We start from the raw sequence: 27,882 nt of genomic DNA, 5'->3' as shown, positions 1-27,882 counted from the left end.
GGTTTGTGGCTGCTGTTTCCTCAAAAGCCACAGCAGAAGGCAAATGGTGGGGACTGAGAAATGCTCTGGTGTCTCCCCACATAGGATCTGCCGTGGCCTCATTAGTGGGGAAGGCTCTAAAGCCAGGAGACTTGTCACGCTGAGGCAGTGGCCCTGCCAGTCCAGAAGCTCTGGCTGGTGGGTGGCTGTCAGCAGCGGGATGTTTTCTCCCAGGCCCACTTCAGAGCTCCCAGTCCCTCTTGAGGGCATCACCCGGCCTCCCACCTCCCTCCCAGGTCGCTTGAACCTTGGCCTTGTGAAGCATGGAACTGATGACCCCACAGTGGGCTTTGGTGTGGCCTCCCCCGTACAGACGAGGCAGCCCGAAGTCAGAGAGGTGGAACCTGCCACCTGCCAGGCAGCAGAGCCCAGCTAGCCTCAGCCAGGTTTCCCAGCTCCGCCTGGCCTGGTGCTGCATCCCAGGGTTTGGGACAGTCTTGTCTGGTGGTGTCCCTTGGCTGGACAGTCAGTCCTTGGCATTGAGGCAGCGTCTGCTAGTGAGGGAGTGGCATCCTGATCACACACTTCACGCTGGAAAGGCAGGCCTCCAGCTGCCTCCTTTTTCTTTAAGTCTCCTTCTGGAAGTCCGGAACATTCCTCCCAGCTCCTGAGACCCAGCTTTTGAAGTGCAGTCCTGAAGGGTCTGTTTTGTAAGCACCTCAGGCCCTGGTTTCAGGCAGCCTCCCCAGCCTGGGCCTGGTCCAGTTGGCCAGTGAGAGGGCGCGTGGACTCTGTGGGCTGCTGCCTACAGGGGGTCAAGGCAGGTGGGTCTTCGTCTCGGGGCTGGTTTGCAGCCAGAACAGTGTGTTGCCGTTTTCTGTGAATTTCTGGCTGTTTCTGGCAGGGGCTCCCGTGGGATGCTTTAGTGCACATCTGCTCTATGCTATCTCTAGTTCATGCACTATATGGGTAAAACAGTGTCTTCAGCAAAACACATGCTGAACCCCACGCAGCTGATAATGGAAAAGTGGCTTTGATAATGGCTTCACGACGTGGGCAATTGCTTACTTACAAGAGAGCTGGAGTCCTGGAGGGAGGGCTTGGACCACCAATCCCATCACTCTTTTCTTTCCATCAGTCGGGCTGTTGACTGTCTTGCAGGCAGAACGCAGAGCTGGCCAAGCTCCGGCAGGAACTCAGCAAGGTCAGCAAAGAGCTAGTGGAGAAGTCGGAGGCTGCGCGGCAAGATGAGCAGCAGCGAAAATCTCTGGAAGCCAAGGCAGCTGCCTTCGAGAAGCAGGTCCTGCAGCTGCAGGTGAGCCAGGGCGGCGGCCGCCTCAGTGCCCTGTTCACTGCCCAGCAAGCCTGTCCGCATAGCAGGGATGGGTCCAGACTGGCCTTGCCGCACTGGGCACCCGTTTCTAGCCTTGACTGGGACAGATGACAGTGTCCACAGGGCTGGGGCTCGAACTCTTCACCTTAGTCTCCTTGGTAGTAGTGATAGCTGGCAGCAAGTGGGAGCTTGCTGTGTGCTAACCACTGTTCTGAGCATTTTACAAGCATTAACTCATCCACTTTTCCTGGTAACCCTATGAGGTAGGCACTGGTAGTGTCTGCATTTTTATCCATAAGGGATTTTGAGGCACAGAGAAGTTCAGCAACTACCTCAAGTTCACGCAGCCAGGACATGTCAGAAGCAGAATTTGAACCCCGAGTCTCACTCTGGAGCCGTGTTTTTCCTCCCATGCTTGTCCCCACTGTGGTACTGCGGCTCTGGAGCAGCCAGCTGAGCTCACAGGCTGTGGACACAACCTCTGGCTTCAAGGCCAGTTAGGGTTTCTTTCTCAGCCTCTGGGTGTGGCCTGGAGGCCTATTTTCCCAGGAGGGTGCCTGTTCTCCTTCAGAGGGAGGACGATTGTCCCCCTGTCCCCAGGGGAACACGGGCAGCATGCAGTGTGTTTTCACAGCCCACAGGCCTTGTCTGATGAATTTCCGTCTGTCTGCTGGCCTGTGTTGGGCAGGTGGATCCCACATAGGGCTGTTACCCAAGGCACGAGGCACCTTCATGTCATGCCCACTTTGGGTTTAACTTTTCTGGATAACAAGGAGACCCCAGTGACCCCAGGGGCTTAGGACCCTTTTTCTGTCCCATCACTGAAACCAGGCTGTGGTGTGTGGGGGCATTAGTGCTGCCTCTTGGAAGGAACTAGAACAGACATGAAATTTTAAGAGTGATGTTTGAGCGTGTACAAGGACTAAAAGAGAACGTGGACAAAGAAACAGTTTGAATTGAGGTGGAATTGAGATGGATAATTTGGTGTTTTCTGATGTTCATGTAAAGCAGACCCACTCAGAACAGTGAGATGAGAAACTGTGGGGTGGGTCTGCCTATGGTTATGTTTTAAAGGCTCCCAGATGGTCGTGGTCCATCTGGGCCTGGAACTGGGCTTGGTTTGTCACCATCACGTGTCATTCCTGCGAAGGATCTAGCCAGGGCCCACAGGCTCCCGGTATCTCCTGTCCTCTCCAGCCTCAGAGTCCTTGTCCACAGCCTGGGGCTGGGCAGAGGATTCCCTGCTCTCCAGTCTGACACCAGAGATTCTGTGCCTGTCGAGTCTGTGATTGACAGTGAGGCCTTTGGCGCCAGCTGTCAGGTTCAGGTCCTGGCTCTTCTACCTGCTAGCAAGTTATTTCAGAGCCTCAGTTTCCTCTCTGTATTATAGGCAGGACAGTAGGAGCTATCCTGCAGGGTGACTGCGGGAATTAGCCATGCTCTTACACCCAGAGTGCCTAGGACTAGATCAGTGCTTTTCAGAAAAAGAGCTCAATGTGACTCTACAAAATTTCATTCAAGGTATCTCCAAGTCAGACCGGCGGTTGAGGTTATAGAAAGTGTCTCCTTTTTGCTGAGGTGAAAATGGGGCTCTTTCCATATTGTGACTGTCCTTCCTTCACCCGAGGCCCCTTCGCTGCCAGCCAGCTATGCAGGAATGAGGGCAGGGGGGGCCTGTGCTGACCTTGGGTCCTGGAGCACTGGCATCAGGGAGGTGCCCTGCCCCCCATTGCCTGTCTCTCCCCGGACGACCTCTTGGGGTCTGCTTGGAAGAAAATACCCATTGAAGGTGCCGATGACATCCTTCTAGAAGAACTGAATTTTAGAAATCCGGGAGAGTCTTATGAGAGTCCCCAGCCGGCCCGCCCAGCCATGGGACCCGCTTCTGAAATTGTGCAGCGTGATTGGCTGTGCTAATGACATTCTCTTCAAGGCAAAGACAGTTGTCATCTCAGGTCTTAAGATGGAGGCACGTGGTTTCCATGAAAGATGTTAAGCTTGGGGCTCCTGAAGGTGCGTGGGTTTTTGTTTGCTTGTTGCTGGAATCAGAGTTCTAATCAATGTTGGTAACAAACGGAAGAGCATGTGCGGTCAGTCTCCCTGCAGACTGAGCTGGAGTCCCTTTTCTTAAAGAAAAGAAGCAGCAGCAGCTGGTGTGTTTTCTTCCAGTTGTGCAGTGACCCTGCCCTGGAGTATCTTGGTCGAGGCAGAGGTGTGAGGGTGTTGGAACCAGTGGGTGCAAGGCAGGCTCCTGCCTGGGACGCTTGGCAGAGGAGAAGCAGGTGTGCATTCTGGGAGCAGCTTGCAGTCACTCCTTTCTTTCCTTTCCTCTCTAGGAGTTGGAACTGAGTCATCCTTGCTACGTTCTAATGCAGAAAGCACTGCCCATCCTAAAGCTGCCCCCAGTTTTCACTGCACAGTACACGTGAACCACGGCCTAGTGCCACATCCTTGGCGATGGCTCACTGGCTCCAGCTGCGCCTCCGCCTGGATGCTGCTCATCTGAGCAGTTCCCCTAGCTCCAGGTTGTGCAGCCACTGCCCTAAAAGAAAATGAAAACGGATGTGGATGGCATCAGCTTGGTAAAGCCATTGACGAGGGATAACTCCCAGCCTCTTCGTCAAACAGCAGTCGTCTGTTGATGCCCCTCTTACCTGGTTCTGCCCCCAGACAAGCTTGTTAATGAATATTCAGTGGTTGGACTTTTTGGAGGACTGAGTTCTCCAAAGGGTTGGTTAAATGGAGGCCTTAGCCAACACTTCTGCCCCAGTGTGTGGGAATCCTTTGCAGGTGGACGAGGGTGTCCTGTGGAGCATCGATTGGGAATGCCAGAGCCTGCCTGATGCTGAGTCGGGAACTTGGCAAACGTTGAAGCTCTGTGTGGCTCGTAAATAAGGGTGCAGTGGGCCTGTCTGTCCTGAGTGAGGAAATGTCTCAGATACTTTTGAACCATGTGAAATTGCCATTTTTGTAGGTAAAAATGGTCAAACGCTGACAATTTCATGTGGTTCCACCTAATATTAAGAACTAAGAGCACTGCCTTATAGCGTGATCGCAGTGGTGCACCGTGCGTGTGTGTAACACATGGAGCTGCAGGTGGGAGACCCACCAAGCTGTCCGCCTCTGGGAGAGGAATCGAGGACTGGATTGGGAAATGTTGCTAGTTTACTCTGAATCGGTATCTTTGGGCTCTTGCAGTAACCACGTCTTCATGAATAACTTGAGAATGTAAAAATAGGGACTCAGAGAAGAACTGGGAAGTGAGTGTGGGTCCCTGGCAGCTACCTTCTCTCCTTGAAAGGGTGCTGGCCGAGGTGAAGCCTGTGCGGGTTCTAGACCTTGAGAGATGCATTTCCTTCCCGCATGGACCAGAGACTGCACGGGGCTTTGGTGGGGTAAAGAGCTCTGTCTGCCTCCATCACAGAGCCGATGAGGGCCTGGTCCTTCCACATCCTCACCGCCCCACTCCCCTGCCTGTCCCCAGGCATCCCACAGGGAGAGTGAGGAGGCCCTGCAGAAGCGTCTGGATGAGGTCAGCCGGGAGCTGTGCCGCGCGCAGAGCAGCCACGCCAGCCTCCGGGCGGACGCAGAGAAGGCCCAGGAGCAACAGCAGCAGATGGCCGGTGAGGGCGGCGGCAGTGGGGCCAGGGGGTCAGTGCAGGGTGCGGGGTCTGCATGCCGGCCCAGCCCCACTTCCAGTGCTGAAACTCAGTGGGTTAGGCCTGTTGGGTGAGGGCAGCACGGATATCTTGACTGCCCCTCAGAAAGTCAAAGAGTAGGGGATTATGCCCAGTCAGGGGCTGACAGGGGGCACAGTTCGCTTGTAGGCGCTGTCCAGAGATGCAGAGGTGGAGCTGCGAGGATGGGACCTCCAGGAGCTAGAAGTGGAGGGGGCAAGGCCTGTAAGGGCCTGGTGTGCGTGGGGGTGGAGCCTATGGGGGCAGAAGGCACTGCTTCCCTCCCAAGCCTGGGTCCCCATTGGCTGTGGGTGAGCCAAGGAGGTCCTGAGGCATCTCAGTTACATGTGTGTTCTGGGCCTTTCTACTCTCCCAACTCAGTCAGCTCCGGAGGCCAGGCGGGATTTACCAGCCTGTGGTTCCCTTGCTCCAGTTGGTCATGGAAAGGGTGACAGGGATGGAGGGCCAAGAGCCTCTGGAGAAAGGGAGCTGAAGGTGCCAGTGAGAGGCCCACGGCCCTTGGCTCACCCATGCTTCCCGAGCCACTCCCTGGGCCAAGCACCACCGTGGCTGCCGGGCTGAGCTGGACTGTGGAGTACATGGCAGAGTCACCTGCAAGTATAGGGTTGCACAGCAGGGCCCTCTACACGGGGACTGTGTTCAGGGCAGGGTTGGCAACTGTTTCTGTGAGGGATGGATGGTGAATGCTTCTGGCCAGTCTCTGTCACAACTGCTCAGCTCTGCCACAGTGGTTTGGACTGGGCAAAAGTGCCCATTAACACTGGGTGAACAGGGGCCTGGCTGTGTTCAAAGAAAGCTTCATTGATACCACCTGGAAAAACGGAGATTGGGAGGCACGGCCCCAGCTTGCTGGCCCCTGCTCCAGAGGCCTGGGTATGGCTTTAGATTGTGTGGTCCTGGAGACTCTGAGGCAGGAGGGGATGCATGGCAAGAGGCCGGCACAGGGCCCGGAGGTGGGAATGAACTGACTTGGCCTGTGTGAGAAATGGGCCAACAAGTGTGGCTGGAAGGAGAAGGCTGGTGGCGGGGCAGGGCCAGGTCACCCTCCCTCTGAGGAGCTTGGGCACTGTGGAAAGTGTGACAGAAGTGCTTGGGGCAGGAGATGAAACGGTCTCATATGCGCTTCTGAACACTGGCACCGGGAGGAGAACAGACCAGAGGGGCACGAGTGGCCCAAGGAGACCAGGGATGAAGCCTTGCAGTTGTCGAGGCCCAAGGCAACAGGGCAGGGCCCAGGTGGCCACAGAGGTGCTACTGAGGAGGGCAACTTGGCAGATGGCGGTGTGGCCTCGTAGGCTTCAGCAGTGGGCGAGGGAGGAAGATGAGGAGTCCTGGGAGGTCGGGATGCTGGGTTTTCGTTGTCTAACTAGAGCTTCATTTAGAAGCGGCAGATGGCACAGCCTGGGGTTGGAGAGCGTGCAGCCTCAGAGGCACGAAGATGACACTTAGATCCACGGGACTGTGTGAGGTCACCTGGGGAGGAGGATACCTCAAGGGGAGAAAGGGGCCCAGGACAGAAAAGTCACCCCCTGGCCTTTCTCGACTGTGAAGAGATCTTGGGGGTTGTGGGGGACCCAGCCAGGAAGGTGGGGGAGGTGTGGCAGTGGGATCCACTTAGCCACTTTCTAAAGAACTTCTGGTCTCAGTTAGTATGAGCTAGAGTCTTCTAGAAGATGAATCTTTAAAAGCCTCAGCAGCAGTCCATTTCCAGTCTCCATCATTTTCTTATGAGTGGCCTGAGAGCGTTGCATTGTACCCTGACAGTTCTTAGGATTGATGCCAGAGTGGCACTTTCTTCAACAGCTCACAAGAGGCCCCAGTGGTCAGTTGTATATCTTAAGAGCCCCAGACACACAGAGGAGGCAGGAGGAAGTCCTCAGTGCCCCACGTGTGCTAAGAGGGCATCCCCCCAGCCCACCCCACCCCACCCCACCCCCTGGGTTTCCAGCCTTTTAACTTCTCTTGTTTCCCTTCCTCTGTACCAGAGCTGCACAGCAAGTTACAGTCCTCCGAGGCGGAGGTGCGCAGCAAATGTGAAGAGCTGAGTGGTCTCCACGGGCAGCTCCAGGAGGCCAGGGCGGAGAACTCCCAGCTCACAGAGAGAATCTGTTCTATTGAGGCCCTGCTGGAGGCAGGCCAGGCGCGGGACGCCCAGGACGCCCAGGTCAGCCTCCTGCCTGGGGCTGCGGGGAGGAAAGGGAACTCCATCCAGCAGGTGGGTGGACTACCCCGCTGCATGAGATGAGTCTCCTGGAGACCAAGGAGCTTTTGTCTCTCATTCCAGGCCAGCCGGGCGGAGGCTGACCAGCAGCAGACTCGGTAAGCTGGAGAAGTGCCCTGCCTGCTCACTTGAGCCTCAGCGTGGAGGACCAAAGACCCTTGGGGACCAGGGTTTTCAGAAGGGTGCTCAGGTCCTCTGTAGAAGAGCCCGTTGCAGAGGCTCCCTTCCCTCCCCCATCCTCCTGGTGATTTAGAAGACGGGGCAGGCCTGGGCGGGGAAGCAGGCAGTCTTGCGGAGAGCTCTATGATCACACTCAAGGAGCCAGAACTCATTGTTCTGGACTGGCCTCAGCCAGGGTGGGAGCACCCCCTGCCACCTGCCGTCCATCGATCTACCCGTCCATCTCTTGTGGGAAGGGACTGACTTGTCAGAGGTTCTGTGTCTACAAGCAAGGGATTTTGGGGGCTGAGGTCAGGAAGTGTAACAGGCAAAATGGTTGCACAACCCAGATTGGCGAACTCAGGCTTGCTGCTAGAGCACAGGTTTGAGGCGTTGGGGCAGAGCTGGCAGCGTCTCAGGGTTGTTTTCCTCCATCTATGAGGTGACTTCACCGCTGGCCAGACCTTGTTTTCCCTCCATGTCAGCAGCACCAGTGCCAGGCCATGCTTGGGGAGTGTTTGTTTGCTGTTGCTAAGGCCGGAGCCAACACCTGGGTGGGATGGCTCGAGCCAGGGGCCGGAGTCCTTGTGACCATCACTTCTGGGGCTCGCATCCTGTAACACATGCCCACAGCCTCGGGAGGCAGCTCCTGGCCACCGTGGTTAGGGGTCCATGAAGCAGCATGTGGGGGAGGTGTGGAGGATGTCCTACATTCCCTCACACGCGGTCAGATGTGTCCTAGGCCATCAGCTCACACAGTTCCCTTGTCCTGGCCCTCATCACCAAAGAAGCACCTCCCCCGTGCCTCTGAGCAGAAGCAGATCCCCGGGCCACAGCCCGTGTTCCCTGGCATTGGGCTCTGCAGCTTGGGGACTGGGAAAGGGAGCCAGCCACCCCGAGGGCCCAGAAAGACCCACAGCCAAACCTTGTCTACCTTCCTTTCCCAAAAAGCATGGGCAAACTTTGTTTCTCCTGATGGTGTTTGTTGGGGTAGAGAGGTGGTTGTTTTGCTCTTGTGTTTTAAGATCAGATTCTTGGGCCACACAGCATATTACTAGGATAATTAACTCATGTTACAATTAGGATCAATTTGAATTTTTTTTTGCATCATGCAGATGTGTCTGGCAGAAATTGGTGGTTTTATTTCCTTCAAAAAGCTGATGTGAAAGCTGTGTGTGGGCTGGGTCATCCTGCTCTGGGGTAGAGAGCAGTGATTCAGCCCCAGATATTCTGGAACTCGGGCAGGGGCTGCCCAGGGGGTGATTGTCGATGTGTCCTTGCCACTGGCCTGCTGATGCCTCTTACTCAGGGTCTCATTCTTCTGGGGACGCTCTTGGGGTGGTTTGCTGGAGGAGGCTGTCACATGATGCAGGGATTGGAGGGAAAAGCTGTGAGGGCCCCAGGAGAGCTCTGAGGGCAGGGGCGTGATTCCACCTCGCCTGATAACCCAACTCTCCGGTGTCACCAACTAGGACTCTGGTGACAGCTCTGGGGTCAGTGGTCTGGATGGGTTGTGGGGGGGGCTTAAGGAGCTGCTCAGGCTTCCCTGGGAGCTCACGCTGGGTGAGGTGGGGGCAGCCGTAGGGGACTGTCCCTGGCCAGATGGTTCAGCCTCGAAGGTGTTTCTCCCTGGATGGGGCCTCAGGTGGGATCTGTGGGGGATGTAGCCCCTTGGAGCCTGGGCGGTGACCTCACTGTGTCCCTTCAGCCTCAAGGAGCTGGAGTCCCAGGTGTCGGGTCTGGAGAAGGAGGCCACCGAGCTCAGGGAGGCCGTCGAGCAGCAGAAAGTGAAGAACAATGTGAGTGCGGCAGGCACAGGCGGGGATGGATGGGCCAGGGCAGCACAAGTAGGGCCGAGAAAGGTTCTGCGGTGTGGCACCCGCCCCGGACTCAGAGGAGGGCCAAGGTTGTGTTTCTACACCCCATTGTGCTGTGGGGATCCAGGATATGGGGGGTGCGTCTGCTTACCCCTGAGTTCCACCAAAGACCCAGAGCTGACCGCCTGTGGATCAGCCTGCGCCACTCGCTCAAGCGTGGAGTCATCCCTGGGGTGGGGACAGTGTGCCAGTGGCCTGGCCTGAGTCACGTGGTCGCCATAAGTGGGGATCCTGGTCCCAGGAGAAGGGGGTGTAGAAGCTGGGCAGGTGGCATGCCTGCTGTCCCGGTGTGGCCTTGGCCACACCCTCCTGCCCCCTTCTCACAGAGCCGGGTTTGCTGGCTGGCCCGGTTGCTCCCTGCAGAGGCTGCAGCTTCCCAGGGCAGGCCCTGGCCTTGGCCTCCCTGTGCCAGGCTCCGCCAGAGCTGGCCGGAGGGATCAGCACTAACCATTTGGTGGCAGGAACCTCTTCCCTCTGAGGTCACAGGCTGGCCCTCCCTCCTCCCTCTGGCTAGGGGTGTCTTCATCGAAAAGGCGCCATCTCTTCACCCTGTGCCATGCTACCCACCTCTGGCTGTGGCACCCAGGCCTTGTGTTCAGGCGCCATGGTCATGGGCCAAGGAAAGGGCATTTTGTCCCGTGGCAGGTCCTCTATGGGCCAGAGTGGCATCAGGGAAGGTCTCTGGGCCCTGTCCTGTCTGACACCAGCTTAGACAGCTTGTGGGGGTGTGTCAGTGACTGACCAGCGCAGGCTGCTGACCTTTCGCCTGTGTCCCCTCCAGGACCTCCGGGAGAAGAACTGGAAGGCCATGGAGGCGCTGGCCACGGCCGAGCAGGCCTGCAAGGAGAAGCTGCACTCCCTGACCCAGGCCAAGGTCAGAGCCCGGCCACACTCAGGCTCCCACCATGCAAAGTGCCCTAGGCACACAAATGCACTAAGACATACAGCTACCCTAGGACACAGATGCACTAGGACAGACACACACAGGCACTAGGAACGCACAGAAGCACTAGGACGCACAGACGCACTAGGATGCACAGACATGCTAGGACTCACAGATGCACTAGGACAGAGGCACTAGGATGTACAGACAGGCTAGGACTCACAGACACACTGGGATGCACAGACAGGCTAGGACTCACAGACGCACAGGTGCACTAGGACGCACTAAGTGCTCACAGAGTGGCTTGGCCTCAGAGCCCCTGAGTCCACACCAGACCCCCGCTCTACATCCGCCTCCCCCCTCCCACCTCCTTCCCTGCCCTCCTTCCCTTCTTCACTTGCTCCTTTCCCTGAGAGAGGGATGGGGGTGCCGCCTTGATGGGCTTCTCCGTGCTGGTCCCTCTGGCTGAGGGTACAGAGCTGCTGGGGTGGGACTGGAGACAGTGAGCCCGAGGCTGCACTGTCTTGGTGACCTTTTTTGGTGTTATTTCTGTTGTGTGTCCTTTTGTCAGGGTGATTCTGCTGCTTGGGCCTCTGGAGTCGTGGCCCAGGAGGCTCCGGGAGGAGTCTTTTTTTCTTTTTGAGACGGAGTCTTGCTCTGTCGCCCAGACCGGAGTGCAGTGGCGTGATTGATCTCAGCTCATTCCAGCCTCTGTCTCCTGGGTTCAAGTGATTCTCCTGCCTCAGCCTTTCAAGTAGCTGGGGTTACCGGCGCCACCACGCCCGGCTAATTTTTGCATTTTTTGTAGAGACGGGGTTTTGCCATGTTGGCCAGGTTGGTCTCCAACTCCTGACCTCAAGTGATCTGCCTGCCTTGACCTTCTAAAGTGTTGGGATTACGGGCGTGAGCCACTGTGCCCAGTCCCACGAAGAGTCTTTAAGTCACAGAGGGGAGGACATTGTTTGCAGCGAGCACTTGGGGAACGGGGGCCACGTTGGCCCCGCGCTCCACACTGTCCAGGTGGGATGTGTGCAGGCGTCTGCCAGTGTCTGAGCCCACGGGTTGCCTCTGGGGCGCTGGGCTGTCCGGGAGCCAGTGAGGAGGCTCTGGCCAGGAGACATGGCCAGCAGCAGCCATAACTAAAGGCCTTGCCCACACTTTGAGGTCACACACGTTTTCCTACCTCATGAAAGGGCCTCGCCTCCCAGCCTCTCTCACGGGAATGTCTGCCCCAACAGCAGGAGCTTTGCAGCGACTCCCAGGAAGCCCGAGGGTTGTATCAGATGAGGACCACTAGCTAGGGCAGGAGGTGAAGGATGGCCTTAGGCCACACTGTGAGAGCTATAGTTAGACTCCTAGAATCTTGGCCTTGTAGCCCCCGGTGACCTCAGACACTGTCTGGCTACCATGTGGTAAATGAAGCTGTGACCGGAGATGTCACCTGACTTGATTGTGGTCACACAGCCAGATAGAAGGTGGCCTCTGGGTCTTCAACTTGCCTTGACTCACAACTGGAGGCCTCGGTGGTGGTGAGGTCAAGGGTCCACATGGGGCACGGCCCCTACCTGTGCATAACTTGGCCAGCCAGGAAGGGCCCGCTTCTCAGGTGTGCATCAGGCCAGAGGGCGCTGCGCTCAGGCTGGGTGTCCGATGGTCAGCATCCTCCATGCACATTCCAGGACTCTGCTCGGCGGAGTTACGCTCCATCGACTCTGATCCAGGTGGAGTTCCTGAGGCCGCCCTGGGTCTCAGGCCAGGCCTGTCCAGGTGGTGGCAGGGCCAGACACAGGCTGGACCCCAGCAGCTGTCCCCTCAGGGTGTGGGAGGGCCCAGCTCTCTCCCCGGGGACACTATGGTCCTAGGCTTTGCTTCGTGGTTCCCTTGGGCCCCCTTTGTTTCCTTTCTTTGCTGTGCTTTGAATGGGGGCCGCTGGCTCTTCGTCGAGGAAGATTGAAGGGGTGTCCAACCCAGCATGGCACAGGGTGCAAAGTCCCTGCCTCCTCTGAGTCGGCTTCTCCCTCTGCAGAGGGGGACTGTTGATCCTTCCTCTCCAGGGTGGCTGGAGATGAGCCTCTCTGGGTTGCCCCTTCCTGGCTGCCACTAACGCCTAACCATGGTGCCGCCAGCAGACGCACCGCTTCCCTGCCTTCACCCCCCATTCCCATCACAGCTCTAGATTCCAGAACATTGGAGGCCATGGGTGTCCTCCTATCCCCTTTTCCTGCCCTGGCTCCCACACATCAACCAGGGCCCCCCCCAAATTCCCACACACATGCACACACGCCCAGAGAGCTCGGGCAATGAGAGCTGGTGGAGACCCTGTCCCTGCTGGGAGTTGTCCCGGGAGCTGGCACTTGCCATCTTGGCCTGACGCAGTTATGCTGCTTTCATCAGAGCTCAGTGTGTTTGAGATGGACCGGACACAGGCTGGGTAACCCTGTGCTTCCGGTCAGCCTCGTGGAGCCTCATCTGCTCCTTTGATTCTTGTCGCTTCCCTGAAGAGCTGAGGATGTGCCATTTCTGGGGCAGAGACCCAGGCATATCAGTAAGACCTGGGGAGGTGCCCCACATCTCCGCAGCTGAACCTTCTGCTCTTCCCCGCCCGCCCCCCAGGAGGAATCGGAGAAGCAGCTCCACCTGATTGAGGCACAGACCATGGAGGCCCTGCTGACTCTGCTCCCAGAACTCTCTGTCTTGGCACAACAGGTAGGAGGGGAGGGTGGTTCCCGGGGACCTCACGGTTCCCAGGGAACGTCCCTGGGTCTCACCGAATGTGTTTCATTGCAGAATTACACCGAGTGGCTGCAGGATCTCAAAGAGAAAGGCCCCACGCTGCTGAAGCACCCGCCAGCGCCCGCGGAGCCCTCCTCGGTACGTGTGGCTGCCTGGCAAGGGCCCTCTGTCGGGCTCCCCTGTCCCCAGGAAGAGGGGCTGCCCCAAGTTGTTTCAACGGGAAGCCAAGAGAAAAACCTCAGCTAACGACACCTGTTCTTCCCTCTCTCAGGACCTGGCCTCCAAGTTGAGGGAGGCCGAGGAGGCGCAGAGCACGCTGCAGGCCGAGTGTGACCAGTACCGCAGCATCCTGGCGGAGACGGTGAGCGCTGGGAACCTGTTAGCTGGGCATCCCTGGGAGGCTGCCGGGAAGGAGAGCCTCAGGGCCTACGGGGCAGGAGGTGGGCTGGTGTGTTGGAAAAGTCCACTGGCCTTGTGACTCTGGGCCCCGTTCTTTGGCTGCGTGGCAGAGGGGATGGATGGTGCCCTCTGAGGTCGTCATTGTTTCTAAGCTGAGGAGAGGGCCGAGGTGAAGGTTTGGGGCCAGTCTCTGAGCAGGGGAAGGGGAAAGGTGGGGTAAGCAGCTGTGACGGTCAGGTTGAACTCCCTTTCTTCGTGACTCCAAGAGCAATGCCAAGTCCAGCCCTGCCACTCTCTGGCTGGCCCATCCCGTGCTCCTCATCCTGGGCCGCTGACACATTTGGTGCCGGTGGCAAAGCTCGGCAGTGACAAGCGTCCTATTGGTCCCGTGCAAGTCACAGACCTCGTTTCCTTGAGTGGCACTGCAGCCACCCTGGCCCACTGGCCAGAGGACCTCCCTCCCAGGACAGTGGCTGCCTTCCCTCCCCACCTAATGCTGGCACTCAGGAAGTCACAGCAGGGGAAGCACGGCAGGTGACCAGGGCTGCAGGGACAGGACGATGTGGTTGTGTGGTGCGCGTGCCCGGAGGGAGAGGGCCCTGCCTCACCTCGGTTTCCCCTAGGAGGGCATGCTCAGAGACCTGCAGAAGAGCGTGGAGGAGGAGGAGCAGGTGTGGAGGGCCAAGGTGGGCGCCGCGGAGGAGGAGCTCCAGAAGGTATGTGCCGCCCTGCCTGCCTCCCGGCACCGTGGAGCACATGAAGCCCGGGGGAGAGTTGACAGGGTTGTCTGTCACCTGTGAGACTCGTGTGTCTCGGTGGGGCTTTTCCACGACTCTATGAAGCACAGTTGCGGGATGACAGCTCAGCCCGTCCTCCAGGAGGCCACTGCCTAGGAAGGCGCTGCCAGATGGTGCCAGGGTGACCGTCCCAGCTGGGTGGGGTGGGCACCCCTGGGGCTTCCTAAGTTGGGTCAGTCCTGCTCGGGTCCCAAGATGGCCTCGGAAGGAGACACCCCCAGGCGCTTATGTCTGACGGAGCCTTTCCCTTGCTTTGTAGTCACAGGTCACAGTGAAACATCTCGAAGAGATTGTAGAGAAGCTAAAAGGAGAACTTGAAAGTTCGGACCAGGTATGTGGGGGCTCAGAGAACTCTTTCTCTTGTCCCCGGAGCCTCTTTGAAAGTGACATTATTGCAGAGGGCACTTCACTTATTTCTTCCTCATGGACCGTGTGCCTTAAGGGAGGCATTCTCTCTCAAGCCCAGGGATCTTGTCCGTCCTGTTTTTCCTTAATGAGAGACATTTACTACCTCAGAGGACCCTGAGACAGCCGCGGGCCCTGTGCAGACCTGCCCAGCCCTGGTGAACAGGGCTCCTGCCACGGCCTTCACAGTCGAGGTGACCCCACTGCCCCTTCAGACGCCACAGGGAGCCCTAGAGAAGGTACCCTTGGTACCTACCTTTGCAAGTAAATCTAAGAGCATGTCAGCCTCCAGGAGTGCTCAGGTGCAGCCTGACACTTGCAGTAAGGGGTTCTCTTGCCGCTGACTAGTTTCTCATTCGCTTGGTAGCTGACGGGCCTCAGGGATCTCCCGACAGCCCTCACCTATCCCAGGGCCAGTCTGCTCCCTGGGGTTAGTGCCCTTTGAGCAGAGGCTGCTGGCGCACGTGTGTGCCTGTCTGTGTGTCTGTCCAGGTGAGGGAGCACACGTCGCATTTGGAGGCAGAGCTGGAAAAGCACATGGCAGCCGCCAGCGCCGAGTGCCAGAACTACGCCAAGGAGGTGGCAGGGGTGAGTCTGCCCCCTGAGGAGCGCAGCCCCTGCCCAGCAGAGCTGCAGTCCTCCCTGAGCTGCTTCTCCTCAGCCCTGTGGGAGCAGCTCTCATTGACATAAGCCTTGAAGTCCAAGTCCTCAGGGGTTTGCCTGAAGCCTTGCAGGCCCCTTGTTGGCCTGTCAGACCTGAGGTGTGTCTCAGGGCAAGTTTCAAAAAGGCAGCCTCCCAGCCAGGGCAGGGGCAGAGCCAGGCAGCCTCCCAGCCAGGGCAGGGGCAGAGCCAGGCAGCCCTGCCCCGAGGGAGGCATTTGGCATTTTAGGTTATCCCTCCACAAGGGGATTCTCTGCCTGGCTTGCTGATATCATATCTCGTGGGAAGTGGATTTAGATCTGATAACTGTTTTCTGCTCTTCAGAAGCAGAAAGCACAAATCCAGCCTCCCATTCTGGTTTAATCTCAAACTTTTGGGCCAGGTACAGCGGCTCATGCCTGTAATCCCAGCACTTTGAAAGGCTCAGGTGGATTGCTTGAGGCCAGAAATTTGAGACCAGTCTGGGCAACATAGCAAGACCCCATCTCTACCCAAAAAAAAGAAAAAAAAATTAGCCAGGCACAGTGGTGGGCACCTCCAGTCCCAGCTGCTTAGGAGGCTGACGCAGAAGGATTGCCTGAGCCCAAGAGTTCAACAACAGCATGGACGATAGATTGAGACCATGTCTGAAAAAAACCAAAAATCTCAAACTTTTGGCCCTTTTTTGCAAGAGATAATCAATAAACATTTGTGAAGGTCTGAAAGAGGTATGCAGTGAACACCATTCTTCCTAAGTCCTCAGAAAAGAAATCGTAGCTGTAGGAAGCCTGGCGAGCCCTGTGCCCTCCCGATTCTGTGACCCTCCTCAGGGCTCTGGTTAAGTGGATGTATTAGGTTTTGTGTTTCAGCGCTAACTCACGGGGACTGGTTTTCTCCTTTCCTCTCATTTTTTCCCATCACCTGCCTCTGTTTTCTCCCCAAGCTGAGGCAACTGCTCCTAGAATCTCAATCTCAGCTCGATGCAGCCAAGAGCGAAGCCCAGAAACAGAGTGATGAGCTTGCCCTGGTAGGTGGCCTCCATGTCCCCATGCCAGGAGTGTGACCTGGGGTGTTGCGTGTGTGAGATGCATTTGCCAGTCATGCATCTGTGTCCACTCAAAGATAAAGTCTGGGGAAGGGACAGTGTCACCCGTTGAGCAGCATGGGGCCAGCTTCTGGGGGCCTTCCTGCACATTTGCCCAGAACTCTGAGCTGGGCCTGTGGCTGTTGGGACCAGCGTGCTCCCACTCCATCTCCTGTCCCCTGGCTACCTGGTCCCCTGTTCAAGGTAGTGAGAGCTCTGGGTGTCCGCACTCCCTGTGAGCCCATTGTAGTCACCTGGGGGCGTCAGAGACATTGCAGTCCCTGGCATCACAAGACCAGGAAGCCTGGGGGTTCCTCCTGACCTGGCCACCCATCGCCCTGGGGCTCTCAGCAAGTCCCGTGCCTTCTGTGGGTTTTTCTCACCTCAGTGACAGCTCAGATCAATTCAGTGAAAGCCACAGGCATGCAGGGAAGACCTGCTCCACGCCCAGCCCAGTGCCAGGTGCAGAGAGCAGCCACAGGAGCTCTGCCTGTGCAGGCGGCCCCTTGAGTCCCTCCTGGGATTCAGCTCAGGTGTCTGATGCCAAGTCCCAGCTCCTTGGCAGATTCCACGCAGCCTCACCGGATCTGGTACCGCCCCAAGACTGGTGCTGTGCGCAGCACCCTGTGAGGCTGCAGACGTGTTCTGTTTCATCTGCAGTGTTTTTTTAAATCTTGAATTAGTTGTCAACAGGGAGAAATTGGGAAATTTTAAATAAAAATGGGCTGGCATTCCCCCCGCAGCAGCCGGTGAGTCTGGCACACGCTCCCAACACCCTGGGTCCCCCTTGGTCATTCGGGTCTTACCCGGGCCAGAACACCAGAGGGCAGTGCTGCCCAGGCCAGGTCTCCTGTGTCTAGGGGCCACTCACTGAAGCCTTGGCTGAGCAAAGTCTGGGTGACAGGCCCTGGGGGCATGGCCCAGGCCGGGGGTGTGCAGAGAAAACCCCCTGGAGGTTTCTGTTGTCTTCCAACTGTGCAGTTTGGCATTTGTGTTGGGAGGGGCTGTTCAGAGGGAGGGAAGAATGTGTGGGGTTCCCACGTACCTGGGGTGGCCCCTCAGCGCAGGGCCTGAGACCCCCCATGTTCCCTGGGGAGCTTATGCCAAGGGCCCCACCCGGGTCTCCAGTTGGAACCTCTACCCCAGCCTCTCGAGTGACACCTGCCCTTCAAATTGCAGGCCCAGTGGTTTGGGGGCAACCAGATATGTCACCCACTCCCAGTGATGGAGCTCAGGGGTGGGGGACCTTGTTAGGCAAGAACGTCATCTCACAATGTTTTCTAGACCCCAGAAAGGGCTCTGAGCAGTGGACTGCGTCCCTGAGAAACGGGGAGTGTAGACAACGTGGCGGCCACCCCCCCGTTCCACTGGGATTCATTTGCTCTGTGGGCCGTGCTCATCAGGGCTCCCCTCCCTCCCAGGGAGGTCTCCCCTCTCCCCTCCGGCTGGGCTTGGAGCAGAGCACATGGGTCTCATTAGCCCAGAGGTTTGGTGGCCTTGGTTTGGCTCAGGTTGGCGGGGGGTCTGGGGGGGACTTAAGTCACAGTTACCAAGCCAGGTCCCCTGAAGGAACTTTGGCTGTCGAGAGCAGCCACGGTCCTCCAAGGGGGTCCCTGCAGGATTGAGCATGATAGGTGTGCGACTGGCTGTGCATTTGCAAACCACCCCTTCCTGTTCCAGGTCAGGCAGCAGTTGAGTGAAATGAAGAGCCACGTAGAGGATGGTGACATAGCTGGGGCCCCAGCTTCCTCCCCAGAGGCCCCCCCAGCCCAGCAGGACCCTGCTCAGGTTAGGGTGGTGAGCCGGTCCCCAGACACATCACTAACGCCAGGAACAGTGCAGGTTCTGCTGCCCCTGTTCTGACTAAACCCCACACTGGCTGCTCCGGCCTCCGCTGCTTCCCCATCCCACCCTGCTTTGCCCCATGTGGGTCACCCAGGTTCGGAGAATGCCGCAGAGCACGGGACAGGAAGGTGGCCAGGTGGAGAGGCTAGAGGAGTGGGGGGAGGTAGGACTCGAAGAGGGAGTCCGCGATTTGGGGTCTGCACCTACTGGGCTGGGGGAGCAGCCCTGGGCAGGGTCCACAGCCACTGAAGGGGACTGTCTCCCACTGCAGCCCCGGCTGGGACATCGCTAGCAGGATATTCACCCTCCAGAGTTTTGAGCCTGGCGACAGCCACCACGAGCCCTCACCGAGAGGCAGGGCCTGTCCCTGGGGTGGCCGCGGCGTGGCTGCTGGGGTTGTGGCTGTGGGGCTGGGGCTCGGAGGCATCTTTCTTGTCCTGTGAGTCTCATTAAAGGCCCCTGAGGTTGCAGAGGCCCCATCAGCTGCTCCTGAGCCACACCCAAGTCTGTACCAGGGGCTAAGGTGCCATCTCCCCAGCGAGGGGAGCACTGGGCCAGGAAAGGGGAAGCTAGAAGCAGCTAGAGAGCGGGGCCTGTGCTGGAGCCCTGGGCCCCCGGAGGGTTCCTCACCGGGTTGCCGGGTTATGTTTGTGGTGTTTGCACAGCTGAAGACGCAACTGGAGCGGACAGAAGCCATCCTGGAGGATGAGCAGACTCAGCGGCAGAAGCTCACGGCCGAGTTTGAGGAGGTCAGGCCCTGCCTGGTGACTCTCAGCCCCCATCAGCCCCTGGGCCCTGAATCTCCAGGGAACAAGTGGGTCAGCCCTGCCCCCCTTGGCTGTGCCCAGCAGCACCTGGCTGGGCCTGGGCCTTCTGGGCAGCAGTGGATGGGGCCCGGGCAGGTGGAGCACAGGCTGGAGGCACCTTGGGAGCCCTGAGGGTGGTCTGCATCCCTAAGGAGTCTTGAGGGCCTGGGGCTGGGGTCAGGGCTTGTGAGTCCGTCCCACTCATTCCAGCTACAGGATGGAGCTGTTGCTCCATCAGGCTGGGGGTGTCCTCTGGTCCCCAAGCGTGCTCAGTAGGGTCTTGACAGCACAGCCATTTGTAAGACGTCTCACTTCCCTCTCTGGCAAGGCTCAGACCTCGGCGTGTCGGTTACAAGAAGAGTTGGAGAAGCTCCGCACAGCCGGCCCCCTAGAGTCTTCAGAAACAGAGGAGGCCTCCCAGCTGAAGGCAGGCAGGGGCTGGGGCGGGGGTCACACCTGTGGGGTCTGCTCTGGGGCTGGGGCCACTCTTGGCCTCGGAAAGGGGCCAGGAAGGGGAGAGCCAACCCCGCCGGGACCTGCCCTCGGCACTGGTTCCCCTTGTCACTCCCCGGGGCTGGAGTGGGGGCTCCTAGCCCTACAGTGTCACATGGTCACATGGCAGCCATTAGTCCGGGTGGCTATTGAAATGTGAATCATGTAGAACGTGAAGTGCGTTCCTCAGCCACATGTCTGGTGCTCAGTAGTCAGGTGTGTCTCCTGTGCTGCCTCAGACAGTGCAGAGTAGACGGCTCCTGCCCCAGGAAGGTCTCCTGGTGGTGCTGAGAGCGCAGGACACAGCCTTGACGGGCAGCATGGGCGGTTTCCTCCCTGTGGTCACCTCTGGGTGACCAGCAGTTGCCTTCCTTGTGTCCCCAGAGGGCTCCAGCCCCTGGCATCAGGGTCCTGTGGGCATCGCTGGGGTGGCCCCTCCCGCTGGTGCAAGGGCTGACCCCCGTCAACCTTCTGACCATCAGGAGAGACTAGAAAAAGAGAAGAAGTTAACAAGTGACCTGGGACGCGCCGCCACCAAACTGCAGGAGCTTCTGAAGACGACCCAGGAGCAGCTGGCAAGGGAGAAGGACACAGTGAAGAAGCTGCAGGAACAGCTGGAAAAGACAGTGCGTGCCTGGCCCCAAGGCAGGGCGGGAGGAGTCAGAGCTGCTGGGAGCACTGGGCCGGGAGCCCCAGGGGAGGCAGGACCGGGAGAGGCAGAGCTGGGCGGAGGTAGTGGGGCCAGAGACTTCCTAACGAGTGCTTCAGCCCACCCAGCCCAGCACCCGCCCTTCTGGGGTTCCCTTGCCGGTCCCCCTGCTGGCCCAGGTCTTCACTTTGTACCTGTGTGGACCCCTTAGCCAGTGCCCCAGCCCCTGCCCTGCAGGATGATGGTTTCCCCTCGGCTCCCACCAACTCCTCCCTGTCCCCCAGCCCCAGGGGTCTGTGGCTCCTGTTCTCCGAGGGACTGGAGTGGCTTGAGGGGGTCAGTCCGGGGAGGGACCGATGGCCCAGGGAGGAGGGCAGGGGTTCTGCCGTGGCTCGTGGCCCAGCCCCGCGTCACGCCACCTGCCTTCGTTCACAGGAGGACGGCAGCAGCTCAAAGGAGGGCACCTCTGTCTGAGTCTCCTCTGTGGAAAAAGAAGTTACTGTTCAACTTACCAAAATGCCTTACACATTCCTTACAAATACACCGACCAACCTACACAGCGTTATCCAGGCCCAACTTCCGGTAGCTCCGAGAGAAGCCATGAGAGACGAGAGTCTCTTACAGCCACAGAAGTAGACCTTCCAGAGCCCCCGTTTGTAAACGGACCTGCGTCACGTTTGATAAACACTATCCTGGGCTCAGCCCTGGGCCACCACCGAGTGACGCCAAAGTCCTGGTTGGCTCTGACAGCCCCGTGGGTGTGTGGGAGGCCGGGCACTCTGGGGTCTGTCTGTCAGTGCAATCGTTTCGTGTTTTTTCAGCGGGGCGGGACGGGAAGCGGGTGGGACCGGGCAGCCAGTTCTCGAAGGCTGTGGGGCCGACTGGAGGCCACAGCCCCTCACCCCTAGACATTGCCAACGAGAACTGACGTGTGACCTCCTGGGTGTTGATGCCATTAAAACCAACGTTGGTGCCCGGTGCTGTGGTCTCGTCTGGTCATCTGCTGGGGCTCCCCCACCCGCTGGTGGGCCCAAGATGAAGAACCAAGGGGTGGGGGCGTCCTCGGGGAGAGAGCAAGTGTGGGCCTCAGCTGCTTTGAAGGCAGGGTGTCTGCAGCTCTGCGTAGTGTGGGGCTGAGACTCGCTGCTTCCGGGGCCCCCAGCAGTTTTCCCTGTCACCTCCCAGACCTCAGTGCCCTCCGGGCAGGATAAGGGAGCAGGGCCTGCTACGCCTGAGAGCCAGACACATTGACTGCTGCCCCGCGTCCCGGAGGGGCTGAGGTTTGTGAGCGCGGCTGGTGGTCTGGGCTGCTGTGTGACGGAGGTCTGGGAATGAACAAGGGGTCTCTGTCCTGGCTGGGGCTTGAACAAACACCCACACTCCAGGAGGGTGGGCCACGGCTAGAGCAGCCCACTGCCTGCCCCTGGGAGGCAGAGTTTCACCTGCAGAAGCCGGCTTAGGTTTGCCACGACCCTCAGACCCAGTGTCCTCAGCGGCCCCTGACAGCATGGTCCTTGGCCCCAAGAAGTGTGTCTTTGAGTGTAAGCAATAGGAACCTGGAGCTTAGTCCACAAAGAGACATCAGAGGCTCAATCACAGTAGGGCCCCAACCAAGTCCGGAATGGAAGGCGGGTCTGCCTTGACCAAGGACTGTTCCCTTGCATCTCCCTACCAAGCCTCAGAATCTTGGGAGAGGGGCTGCTTGGCCGAACTTGGCTGGGGGACAACTGGGCTCTTGGATGGCAGGTCCTGCAGGATGGCATTGTGAGAAGGGTGCTGTCAGGGACAGTGGCAGCAAGAGTCCCTCATAGACCGGGGTCTCCACAGCCTATGAGCATGGCAGGTGGCCTGCTCTGGGATCTCTGTCACGCATGGCCCTCTCAGTTGATGGCAGTGACTCGGGGGTCAAGACCTAGGGAGGCCCTGTGGTGTGCATCTGTCTGCCTCCCTTGCTCAGCCTCCCACACGGCCTCTGCCTGCAGCCTGGAACTGCTTAGCCTCAAGCTGCTCGGCCCAGCCCTGGCGCCAGCTCTCAGGAAGTGCCTGTGGGCCACCCAGCCGTGGTGTGTGGCACTGTGTGTCATGGCTGTTCTTGGTGCTGGGACTCCTGGGAAGGTCCCTGGAGAAGGGCTTAAGCTGAGCTCCGAGGAAAAGCAGATGTGTGTGAGGTGGGGGAGGCTGGCACTCAGGCAGCAGCAGCAGAGAGGCATGGAGGGGGGCCAGGTTACCAAGGCCGGGGGGCTGGACCGGGGAGGCAGTACAGCCATTGAGGTTTCTGAGTAGGGAGAGCCAAGCCTGCCTGTTGTAGAACTCTAGAGGAGGCTGAAGCAGAAAGGGATCCCACGGTCTTGGAAGACTGACATCCTGGCTTCTGGCTGGGGGACTGAGTAGCAGGAAGTGCCTGCAAGGACACCTGATGGCTGCCCGTTCCCAGCCCCGTGCCTGGCGCTCAGCGAGCCCTCGGTCCTCCCGGTGAGGTGCACCCCGCCCCCCTCCCCGGGCTAAAGGCTGGGCAGGTTCAAACCCACCTCTCTGGCACGTGGCTAGGCCCCACAGCCTGGGAGGTTAGTACTTGCGGGGCAGCGCTGGGCTCTGGAATGTGGGGAGCCTGGGGGAGAGCACCCGGGGCTGAGTGCCCCGCAACAGCCACTGGGCCCTCTGCGTCCGCACCCGCATGCGTCTAGTACAGGGGGCTGAATGGGAGCACAGGTTCTGGGTGAGGGAGGCCGCCTGCAGGAGGCAGAACCCCACACATGGGTGGCCATAGGTCAGGTCAGTGGTGTGGGCCCCCGTGAGTGTGGGGAACAGGCAGACCTGTGTGCTGCAGCAGGGCTGCCACTGAATCGCCCCATCGACCTGCCACACCGTGAGACTGAGCGCCCCGTGCTGGGCTGATGCCCTCTGAAGGCACAGGAGTGGGGCAGGGGTACCCATTTTGAGCAGAGGAAAGGGTAGACCTTGGGGAAGGAGGAGGGATGCTGGGGTGCCACGCTGCCGCTTCTGTGGCCACCTGCTAGGAGCCCCGGGTCTGTGCATGCAGAAGGGAGGAAGCTGAAGGCAGGTAGCACGGGGTGTAGGACTCCTGTGCGGCTGGCCCGGGAGTTCAGGAGAATGCCACTTGTGAGCTTTTCTCCTGCAGCTGCAGTTCTAAGGGCTCATCACCTGTTGTCCCCACCTGCCCCAGCAGGGCCAGAGCAGTCCTTAGGCCCAGCAGTGGGCAGAGGGAGCCGAGTCTGCCAGGCTGCCGGCTGGGCCCTGCCTCAGGTGGGCCGGGCCTCAACTGTCCCAGGCCAGGTTCCATGTCAGGCTCTGGGGAAGCCAGCTGAGGCGCAGCCCTCACAGACTTCCTGCAGAAGGGGCTAGCAGCCCTCCCCAGCCCCACGGCATTCCCTAGCATGGCACAGGTCACTGGCCTGGCCATTCGCAGCCCCGTCTTACAGCTGTAGCCGAGCTCAGGCAGCACCAGAGGACTGGCTCGTGCTGTTCCTGAAATGAAGTTCACTGTGGAGGCAGGACTCACCCAGCTGCCACCCAACAGACGAACCACTGCTCCTCCCTGGCCTGGCTTCCCAAAGCTAGACACTGGGTTTGGGCCGTTGGGTGAAGATGACCAGAGCCCAGAGAGTAGATGTGAAGTTCAGGTTAACGTGGCCCATAGATAGCACAACGGGACCTGAAGCCCCTCACAGACAGCTGCGCTCAGACGAGCTTCCTCAGGTCGTCTCCATGTGATACTCTAGAACACAGGCACCACAATGCTGCGCCTGCTGGCCGCACCTATGGCACCCTGAGAAGGAAGGGGTGCGGAGAAGGAAGCTGTGCAGCGAAGGCAGGGAGCCAGTGAGGCCTGAGGGACAAGTGCAGGGAAAGCGAGGTTTTGTTATAGAAGCCACTCCAGGCCCTCCGCAGATGCCATCACTGCGCTTCCTTCAGGGCTGGGTCTGACGGGAGCTCAGAGCCCAAAAGAAATGCTTTCCGTCTTGGCCCTTTCAAATCTCACCCCAGCACTGAACAAGGCCTAACCTTTGAATTTCCGATGTTAGAAGTGTGGAAAGATGATCCAATTAAAATAAGAGAAATGAAGTGAATTCTCCTGAGGTGTTGAGAATAGCTCAGGAACAGAAATGAAGAGGTCTGAGTTTTTGTCCCAGTTCTGCCACCTGTGAGTCGACTAACCTTAGGCAAGTTACTTCACCTCTGTGCTGGTTACTGAGGGTACTGGCCAGAGGCTCTGTAAGTCCCTTCCCCAGTGCCCTTTTGGGACTGTGCAGAACCCAGAGAGCCCTCAGTAACAAAACATGGTACTCAAGCCTTCCTTCCACTGAAACCCTGGCTCCTGGAATACTCCCCTTGCCGGCCATAATGCCATTACCGTCCCTTCCAGCTGCAGCCCAGCTGGAACCCAGTCTAGAGCCCGTTCTCAATTTCAGAAATGCCCCAAATCACGAAGACGTGATGTGTGTTGGGCGTATTCAGTCTCTGGTGGTCCCAAGGGCAATTATAGTCAAGAAACAAGTTGCACTTGCTGGGCCTACAGCAGCCAGTACTCTGCAGAAAGGAAACCAAACGAAACCTATGATCCAAGTCACTTGTGTCCACTGTTTTTGCAGAGTAATATTGTCTGAGATAACTTCACAGTCAAGCTCTGATTGAATTGTTAGCAATGGCTTTATTTGCTGCTTTGTCAGGCCAAGAGAGTAACCGCTAGATGAGACTAAGTCAGCTTTCCACAAATATATTTTTGCAGTGCGTTAGCATTTGTGAAAAGGTAAATGTATTTTCTGGAAGCAGAGTATACTTCAGTTTTGTTCCTGACCAACAGCAGACCAATCAGCTGAGGTCTGAACCCTAATTTTGTACCAGAATCACCCTGAGTGCTTGTGAGCACAAGTCTTGGGCCTCAGGAATCCACTAAGACTTTCTCAAAAGTTCCCCTAGAGAAAGAGTAACTACTAGCATTTTATTCAATTTCTGGAATGAGTTCTAGTTTACATCACATCCCTTCATACTGTTTGAAATGCTTCCCACAGAATGCACCTCACGCACGCACAACAGTGCCACACTTAAGCTGACACCACAGGAAAAATTTCCTCCTCCTAAAACTCCCTGACGAAATATCTGGCTTTACCTACATGGCTGACTTTTGAGTATGGCAGTCTTGGACTTACGGCACTTCCCTGGAAGCCTGTTAATCACTAGCAGGACACAGTGGCTCACACCTGTCATCACAGCCCTTTAGGAGACCAAGGCAGGAGGCTTGCTGGAGCCCAAGAGTTCAAGGATGCAGTGACTTATGATTGCACCACTGCACTCTAGCCTAGGGGAAAAAGACCCTGTCTCAAAAAACAAAACCCACACTAAAAGCATTGCTACACAGAAAGAAACAAGAAATTCAGGATGAATGACAAGCAGCCAGCACTATTTTCTAGACAATTCTGAAATAAGTATTTTGATTAAAGCATAACCTTGTCTCACAAAAGCCTGGCACGTGGATCAACATTAAAACGTTCCCCATCCTAGACTGCACTTACACAAACCTAGATGGCATAGCCTACTACACACCTAGGCTGTATGAGAGCTTATTACTCCTAGAGTACAAATCTGGACAGCATGTTACTATACTGAATACTGTAGGCAACTGTAACACAATGGTATTTGTGTATCTAATTACAGTAGAAAATACCTTGTAATTATATGGGACCACCATAGTTTATGTGCAGTCTTTGACATGTAATAATGCAGAGCTGTGTATCAAAAGGCTAACCATGTGATGGTGTGGTAGGACAATATACAATTTCCCTTTTCTCTATTTTCTAAATTTTAAATGTGAATTTTTACCTTTACAATTTTGTGTAATAAACATTGAAAAATAAACATTGAAAAATTTCCCAACTTTTATACCAACTTTCTTATTCACCAGAGGGAGTTGTGACTTTTTTTGAGACAAGGTCTTGCTCTGTCAAACAAGCTGGAGTACAGTGGCACGATCTTGGCTCACTGCAGCCTTGAGCTCCTGGGCTCAAGTGATCCTCCCACCTCAGCATCCAAAGTAGCTGGGACTACGACCACCACACCCAGCTAATTTTGTTTACTTTTAGTAGATGAGATCCCACTATGTTGCCCATACTGATTGTCAAACTCATGGCCTCAAACTATCCTCTTGCCTCAGCCTCCCAAAATGCTGGGATTACAGGAGTGAGCCACCACACTCAGCCAATCTTAACTCTTAATTATTGGAAATCCCCAAACCTCAATGACTTACCCCATATGGAAGGCAAAATCTTATATTCCCAATTCACACATAATTACACGAGAGATAAGTCAAAAATGCTTCCTTTATTACACAAAGCCAATACTGCTACTTCTAAGTTCAACTGTTGGTGCATCTCTATATCGTTCCAAGTGTTACGCCCGTGATATGAACAATGACCACTTCCAAATGTCAGTGAACAGTGGCTCCCTGTGAGTGTCATCATGATACCTCTCCCCATTGCACACGAGTCAACAAACTGCTCTAGAAAATTAAGTTCTCCCAGGCCCAGAGTAAACATATACTCCATATTCTTCCATACTTTATTATACCATAAGAAGCAAACTTCTGAAGGAGATACAACTAAAGATACCACAGGCGTCCTAGTTTGTCAATACTGTTTTACCATTTTCATTAACAAAGCAGATTACAATGTAGCCCTAATTTGCATTATAATTTGTTACAAGACACTGCACATTCTCCTGAAGACACACCATGATTTCCAAGATGCCAGGTCACTCTCCCAATCAGTGAATGGTGAGCTCACCGGCAGGTGCAGGGCTACTTCCTGTATTCCAATGATGTGCTTGAAATAGTGCTTTTGCAAGATCAGCGTGGATTATGTGGACACAATTTTGAGGCAATCTCCATTACACATTTGGTAGAAGTAAAAGACTGCCTGACTTAATCTTACTATTAGTGTATTAGTGTTGTTATATTATAAAGACATATTATATTCCATTATTCTGCTTAGCTCAAGGAAGAATAAAGAATTTGGGCCAAAATTATAACCAGATTATGAGCAATTTTCTAAGCAAAAGAAACAAAGTAAATGCTGAGATTAATAAAGATGTAATAATTCTCTTCACATGGCCTTTACTGTTTTGTGAACTGCATAATTTAAAATCCTGAGCTTAACAAAAATCTTTATAAATCAACTCATCAAAACAGGCATATGGCCAATAAGAATTTAATTTCACACCAATAAAACTTTAGACTTTATTTAGGGGCTGTTTGCATATGTTTACAGAATATTTCGTTTACTCTAAAAGATGACGAGACAGCTCCCCCTCAGTGAGACTCTGGCCTAAATATATTTGCTTTATTTATATAGCAAGAGGATAACATTAAACATGGAAGCTTTCAATTTGTGGCACTGAAAGACCTACACAGGGCATCCTTCAAAGGCTACAATTAAGGATCCACCTAATTTTTCAGCAATACAAGCCCGATTGAGATCTTCTGGTCCATTTGCTTGACATTCATGTTTTATGCCTAGAGAGGAAAAACAACAATTCTATTTAGAATTATGGCAGCAGTTTATCTCTTTCTCTAAGATATCAAACTTTTAAAAGACCAGTTCTAATCTGGATAAACTGGGGTATATACAAACACAGAATACTACACAGTAATGAGAATAAATAATTGTAACTACATGCATCAAGATAGATGGGCCTCACAAACGGCATTCACTGAAAGAATCCAGATTTAAAATGCATATATTCTATTATATATATAGGTATAGCATACAAAATCAGCCCACACTAACTTATGCTGTTAGAAGCCAGGGTGCTGGCTACCTTGAGGAGGAAGGGCAGGCAGAAAGAAGTGCTATGAATTGAAGGGAACAGC

The 27,882-nt window shown here is 56.3% G+C and overlaps 2 protein-coding genes across 6 annotated transcripts in view; one reads left to right on the top strand and one right to left on the bottom strand.

Moving 5' to 3' along the window:
- The window catches only part of RRBP1 (ribosome binding protein 1), a 68,673-nt gene extending 47,695 nt beyond the window's left edge, over nucleotides 1-20,978 (top strand). For 2 of the 5 annotated variants that reach the window (XM_007960783.3, XM_073008519.1), the window contains 16 exons: nucleotides 1,141-1,294; nucleotides 4,797-4,935; nucleotides 6,996-7,174; nucleotides 7,295-7,329; nucleotides 9,099-9,189; nucleotides 10,049-10,141; nucleotides 12,764-12,856; nucleotides 12,938-13,021; nucleotides 13,155-13,244; nucleotides 13,906-13,998; nucleotides 14,339-14,410; nucleotides 14,977-15,072; nucleotides 16,068-16,151; nucleotides 17,889-17,996; nucleotides 18,719-18,802; nucleotides 19,188-19,526. In XM_007960783.3, coding sequence (XP_007958974.3) covers nucleotides 1,141-1,294; nucleotides 4,797-4,935; nucleotides 6,996-7,174; nucleotides 7,295-7,329; nucleotides 9,099-9,189; nucleotides 10,049-10,141; nucleotides 12,764-12,856; nucleotides 12,938-13,021; nucleotides 13,155-13,244; nucleotides 13,906-13,998; nucleotides 14,339-14,410; nucleotides 14,977-15,072; nucleotides 16,068-16,151; nucleotides 17,889-17,996; nucleotides 18,719-18,802; nucleotides 19,188-19,511 — 1,819 coding nt within the window. In that variant the 3' untranslated portion in view covers nucleotides 19,512-19,526. Of the gene's footprint in view, nucleotides 1-1,140; nucleotides 1,295-4,796; nucleotides 4,936-6,995; nucleotides 7,175-7,294; nucleotides 7,330-9,098; nucleotides 9,190-10,048; nucleotides 10,142-12,763; nucleotides 12,857-12,937; nucleotides 13,022-13,154; nucleotides 13,245-13,905; nucleotides 13,999-14,338; nucleotides 14,411-14,976; nucleotides 15,073-16,067; nucleotides 16,152-17,888; nucleotides 17,997-18,718; nucleotides 18,803-19,187; nucleotides 19,531-19,833; nucleotides 19,978-20,435 lie in introns of those variants that run through there. The other 3 variants (XM_073008528.1, XM_073008523.1, XM_073008527.1) reach the window with 3 other exon arrangements.
- A 5,339-nt stretch (nucleotides 20,979-26,317) lies between these two features.
- Nucleotides 26,318-27,882, bottom strand: part of DSTN (destrin, actin depolymerizing factor) — a 35,681-nt gene continuing 34,116 nt past the window's right edge. Inside the window, exon 4 of the mRNA XM_007960755.3 lies at nucleotides 26,318-27,525. Within this exon, the coding sequence (XP_007958946.1) occupies nucleotides 27,416-27,525 (110 nt within the window). The 3' untranslated portion in view covers nucleotides 26,318-27,415. The remainder of the gene's footprint in view (nucleotides 27,526-27,882) is intronic.

Source organism: Chlorocebus sabaeus, chromosome 2, assembly GCF_047675955.1.
Source record: "Chlorocebus sabaeus isolate Y175 chromosome 2, mChlSab1.0.hap1, whole genome shotgun sequence".
In the NCBI taxonomy this organism is placed as follows: domain Eukaryota; kingdom Metazoa; phylum Chordata; class Mammalia; order Primates; family Cercopithecidae; genus Chlorocebus; species Chlorocebus sabaeus.
The sequence above is the reverse complement of the archived record's forward strand: the minus strand, read 5'-3'. Positions and strand labels throughout refer to the sequence as shown.